The sequence below is a fragment of the Elephantulus edwardii genome, unplaced genomic scaffold, assembly GCF_000299155.1.
Source record: "Elephantulus edwardii isolate Elephantulus edwardi_28Jun2011 unplaced genomic scaffold, EleEdw1.0 scaffold00003, whole genome shotgun sequence".
Lineage (NCBI taxonomy): Eukaryota > Metazoa > Chordata > Mammalia > Macroscelidea > Macroscelididae > Elephantulus > Elephantulus edwardii.
The window spans coordinates 3698956-3704955 of record NW_006399753.1 but is presented as its reverse complement, the minus strand read 5'-3'; the positions used below and the strand labels follow the sequence as shown (position 1 = coordinate 3704955).

Genomic DNA, 6000 nt, shown 5'->3' with positions numbered 1-6000 from the left:
GTGTATCACCGAGTAATCGTAGTAACATGATCATGTGTATGGTAGTAATGTTGTAATGGATGATTGTGTACATGACTCAGTCACGGTGGGAACACGTGATCGTGTACGTGACTCAGTCGTGATAATGACAAATGATCGTGTCTATGACTCAGACACAGTGGTGACAAATGATGGTATAATGACAGAGTAATGGTGGCAACAAATCGTCACGTGCGTGACTCAGTCACGGTGGGAACACACGGTCATGTTCAGGACTCAGTGATGGTGACAAACGATCGTGTCTATGACTCAGTCATTTTGGTAACAAAGGCTGCGGATGTGACTCGGCCCCGATGGGAAGAAATGATTATGACCATGACTCAGGCACAGCGCTAACAAAAGGTCACGTGCATGACCCGGTCACGGTGGGAACCAATGATCGCGTGTAAGATTCAGTTACGGGAGTAACAAATGATCATGTACATGACCGAGTAAAGGCGGGAACACATGATCGTGTGCACGCCTCAGTCACAGCGGGAACATGATGGGACCTGGATGGCTGTTTCTACGCCAACTTTTCCCAACCCCTTGCCTGCACAACCACCAATGGAGCCTGCTCAGGGGCTGTCGAGGTTCTGTAGGGCACAAGGCCAGAAAGACAAGCCCCCTGCCAATGGCCCACCCCACCCCTTATCTCTAACAGCATGCCTTTTCCCTCTTGAGCCATTTCTCAGGAGTGTCTGGAGAGGGGGTGAATCCACAGAGACCAAATCTCCTCCAAGACGGAGGCTTGAGGAGTTTGGGGTTTTTTTTGTTTTTTGTTTTTATTAAAAAGGTTTTATCTTGCAGAGAAACAGTGGAAAAAAAAAGACAAAAGACAAAAATCCTAGTCACCTATTTTTAGCAAATCACATATCTTGAAATTCACTTTTCTACTTAAGGAACAGAAAACACCTAAGAAGACGTGACATGGGGCAGGCCTCATGGGTTGAGCACGACGAATATTGATCCAAATGCTGCTGTGTGACTTCCAGGCGGGTGCCCTCAGTGCCCTCCTCCTGCTGCTGTTAAACGAGGGTCCCAGCACCGCCCCGGGAGCGAAGCAGACAGATGGTTGTGCACCGGCTTCACTGTGGTCCTGAGGCAGACCTGCCCTAGAGAGCTGTCCCGAGAGGTCTGGCCCTTCCCCAGGGCGCGCACTGTCTGCGATCAGGGAGGGGCCAGGGCTAGAGTCTGAGCCAGCTCTGCTGAGCTGAGGAGTGTGCCTGGTGGTTGCTGTTCTGCAGTGTGGTGGGACAGGATGCAATTACTTCCCATCATGCGACTGAAAGCCACCGAAATGAAGGTTCTCAGGGGATCCCCAGCCCCCAGACCGTGAACTGAGACTGGTGGGGTTCAGCATCTTCCACCAGCTGACCTGGAGACCCTGGACCATGAAGGACACCATGCGATGGTTGCATGCCTACACAGAGGACACTGGTCCTAGAGTGAGGCCTGGGGTCTGGATGGGATCGTGTGCCCCAGAGACACACTCACATCCTACCCTGATCTTATCTGAAGAAATGGGCTTTTCTTGTCAGATAAGGGCAGCTAAAGGAAGAAAGCCCTGGCAGAGGTGGGTGAACCCTCAGAGTGGCATCTTATAAAAGAGAAAGACGTGGACCCAGAGATGCACACAGAGTCCAGAAGAGGACATCATGTGATGACAGAGACACTAGGAGAACCCTATGAAGGCTCAAAGTCCCAGGGGGATGTCCACGGTGGTGACCTTGACCAGATCTTGGGCCTCAAGATCTTTGGGGTGATGGAGTTCTGTCCTGTCTTTGTGATGTTTTGTCCTTGCTGGGTGACGAGGTGAGGCTTGTTTAATCTGATTTTTGCAACCCTGCTCTATAACATGGTTTTTTACCCAGCCCACTGGGTTGTGGATTGATACATTAGACGTCACTAAGCCCCTATCCTGGAGATGGTTCTTACTCGAGGAATTCAGCACACGACGTGAGATCTGACCCCCTCTGGCTCTGCGCGCCACTCTGGAAGCCATGGAGTGTGATATTTTTAGCCTGTTCTTATTAGTTCTGGTCTCAGGATTGGTAACCTGGCACCTGGTCCCATGTTCTCTCCGAGGACCATGAGAAATGGCACACATGTGCTCGCCCTCCAAGACTGCCTCTGCCTGGTGGGTGATGGTCTAGAAAGATTGGGGTCCTCAGGGGTCCAGGTGAGGTCTGTGAGGACAAGGTGAAGGCCAGAGGACCAGGGCAGGGCTCCTGGTGGAGACACACAACAGAGTTACACCTGGTCACTGCCTGAAAGGGAGCAGGACCAGGGTAAAGTAGGGACAATGATTTTGAAAAAAATTCTGTAACACTTTTGATCCCCAATTTCTGCCAGTCTACACGGGGTGATGTGTAGATCACTGGGTTATTCTGAGGACTAAACCCGCAGACAGACTTCCTAGACATGTCTGACAGCTCTTCTCATATGGAAAAGGCCCACAACAGAGACCCCAGGAACAGAGCAACTAGGTCAGCTGTCAGGCTGCTGGCTGAAAGGTCTGTGGTTCAAACCCACTAGCTGCTTTATGGGAGAAAGAGGGGCTAGCAGTCTCCTCCCAGACATGACAGGCGGGGAGCTGATGGAGGCCTCGTCGATGGCAGTGGGTCTGGTTTGTACTCAACATTTCTTTTAAACTGAGCTGTGTGGAGCTAAACACAGGATGGAAGGGAAGTGGGGATGAGGGAGTCTAAGGGGTAACTCTGTGGAAAGAGTGCGTGCGGAGTGAAAGAAGCGGGGCCCTGAAGCCTGAGGCCCGTGATGGGGGGTGGGTATGAGTACTGAAGAGAAGGATGTCATGATGAGCTCCTGGGAGTCAGCGAGCAGCACGTGAAGAAGGACTGTTGAGCGAACGTGGTGGAAAGGGGAGGGGGAGGCACAGTGGCACCGGGGTGTTCCACCCAGCATGGCGCACAGGGGTCCGTGGGATCCGCGTGCCAGGCCTGCATGACCAGTCAGCATACATGGACCCTGGCACCTGGTACAGGACAGCCCCGGCTCTGCCCCTTCTTTCCCTGGTTCCCAGGACCCACCCTAAGGTTCCACACCCAGACGCCAACCTCCTTCCCAGCACTGTGACCCTGACCATCATTCTGATTACCTCTGCTTGTCACTCACCAGGGCAGCTACAACACCTGCTGAGTGAACTTCCTTCCACCCATGTCTGAGTGTCCAGCGGCCACTGGCCTGCTGGACTCACAGGTACTCACTCAAGCCAGGCCCCAGGAGATGGACATCTCAGTACCCATATTACAAATGGAGAAACAGGCTCGGAGAATGTTCCTGAAGGACTCTGATGAGGGAGCATTGAGAGGCAGAACTAGGCTGGCTCCTGGTGTGTTGGGCTGTGACCTCCTGGCAATCACCTGCCTCAGAGTCCTGTGTGTCAGCCAGATGGACTCCCCTCCTCCAGAAGGGCTGGCTCCCAGCTGGTCTCAACCCTGAGGGCTGGAGGGTCCCAGGCCTGAGCCCAAGGCTGTCCAGGTCAGTCAGCAGCTGGCTGTGCCCCAATGGGCATGAGCCAGGACCTTCCAACCAGCAAAGTGCTGGAGAGGAGCCCACACACCTTTCTTCACAGGACGACAGAATCAGGGCTCAGAGGCAGCCACAGGGCAGCCCAAAGGGTCTCAAAAGGGACCAGAGCAATGGATCGGGAAGTCTGCTTTCCCTTCAAGATTCAGGACTCCAGCACACGAACAGAAGGGTCTTACTAGGTACCCATTTTCAGTGAATTCTTGGGTAAAGACAAACAGAAAGGCTCCACATTCCCAGCTGACCATCAGCACTAGACCCCAGGCAGAAGACAAGCAGCAGTCGTTTCCAAGAGTAATAAACCTGCATCCTGCAACCCACCACTGGGCACGACCTGACTCAGAGCTACGTGTCCAGAACGCTTCATGAAGCCACTTGTTAGGCCGGGGTCCCCAGGGGCAGCAGCAGGTAAGTGCTCAAACTGGGCCCAATGTCGAGTAGTCTGACCAACATTCATCACACCTGATGTCACGAGGGGCCAGCACCAACACAGTGACAGCTAACACAGTCTCCACTGTGGTGGCCTTTCAGAGGCTGCAAACAAGGCTCAGTGACAGTATTCACAAAACTGACTGCAGACTGACCAGTCAGAAGCCACTATGGCCAATCCAAGAGAACATCCGGAAGGCTGAGAGTCCCAACGCACCTGCTGACACGGCTGGGAGGCCAGTGGCTGGTGCTGGGGAGATGGCCAACTGGCCAGCAACTGGACTCAAGGAGTTCCTCTGTGCCACCTGCAGCTGCGCCTGACCACACAGTCCTGAGCCTGTGTGGGGCCAACAGTAGACAGGAACCAATAGCTGGTGTCCCTGGTACCCGTGCCAGCATGTGGTGTCACCTTCACAGGAGGCCTCCAGCACACCCAACTGAGTGCACACGTGTGCATGTGCACAAACGCAGCACACAAATACCCCCCGCACGCATGTACACACCCCCACTCACCCAGCACACGTACCCCCCCAAGACCCCCCAGCGCACACGCCCACACTCCCTACTGTCCAGCGCATAAACATATACAATGCACACGTACCCCCCTGGCACGCATGTCCACACCCCTACTCACCCAGGGCATGCACCCCCAAGTACCCTCCAGAAAGCACATCCACACCCCCACTCACAAAGCACATGTACCCCACCACAAGTATCCCCAGCACACAAGTCCATACCCCTACTCGGCCAGCGCACGCACCCCCAAGTACCCTCCAGCACGCACGTCCACACCCCCTACTCGGCCAGCGCACGCACACCCAAGTACCCTCCAGAACGCATGTGCACACCCCCTACTCGCTCAGTGCGTGCACACCGCTGCACAGGTAGCCCCCAGCACGCACGTCCACACGCCCTGCTTGGCCAGCGCGCACATACTCACCCCACTGCAGTGGGGCCAGCTGCAGGTGCTCCAGGACCAGCTGAGTGAGCAGCCCCTCCACGCTCGCCTCCCCGCGGCGCTTGAGGGATGGGTGTGTGCTGTCAAGGAAAACTCGGACCTGAGCCCCACAAGGACATGCCTCTGAAACACATCCTGATGCCTGACCCTGCTGGGAAGGGATTATAACTATGTTAATGGGGTTGCCCCGTCCAGCAGCTGAGGTCCCACAGAGGGTGGACAAGGAATCCCTGGACCACCACCGACTCCCCCACAGCTATGGTCGAACTGTGACTTCCAGCCTCAGGCTCTGCAAGACTAGAAACCTCGTTCTTGACAGCCACTCCCCCGTGGTGTCCCCAGGGTGCAGGCAGTTCAGATACTTAGTGAGGTCACCCTCCAACGTGAGCCCCACCAGAGCTTGCTCCCACAAACACACCCCTGCCCCTGGCTAGGACGATGAGGAAGAGTGAGGATTCAGACCTGGCAAGCCTTTTCCCTCGCCCCCAAATCTGTGGTGGAAAGGGGGGCCTGCGAAATAAAGGACTGCTTTTCAACACACATGCAACGCAGGATCCCCAGGAATACAGCCACAATAGCTCCAAAAGTGTTGTGTCCCGCATCCTCATACCTCAGCTGTGCTGATGCTCCCAGGATGCACTTTCAGCTCCCACACTTTTTGTTCCATTCTACTCCAATCTGTTTTCCTTGTGAGCCCCCAGTCAGAACCCAAGAGCTACTCTGCTGGGCCTGAAGGTCTGAGGTCACATTGGGGACCTGGAACCCCAAGGTCCTATCAGGTCCCTCTCTACTCTCAGGAGTTTCAGGTACACGTCATCTTTAAGTCCTGGCACCACCACTGACAAGCTTCGGCCTGGTTACGTCAGCTTTCTGGGTCTCAGAGTCCTTGATGTGTGAATGGGCACAGCCAGCCCCCTCAGTGTGCTGTCATGAAGAGGTGTGCTGCAATGAGGAGTGCATGCAGTAGACCCCTCCGGTTACCCCACTCCATCCAGAGTCTCTACTGCACAGTGTCCCCTCCTCCCCTCAGGAGAATGCCATCACCT

The 6000-nt window shown here is 54.9% G+C and overlaps 1 protein-coding gene across 1 annotated transcript in view; it reads right to left on the bottom strand.

The window, feature by feature from the left end:
- Positions 1-6000, bottom strand: part of TRAPPC9 (trafficking protein particle complex 9) — a 403698-nt gene that overhangs the window by 69327 nt on the left and 328371 nt on the right. Inside the window, exon 20 of the mRNA XM_006879266.1 lies at positions 4937-5027. Coding sequence (XP_006879328.1) covers positions 4937-5027 — 91 coding nt within the window. The remainder of the gene's footprint in view (positions 1-4936; positions 5028-6000) is intronic.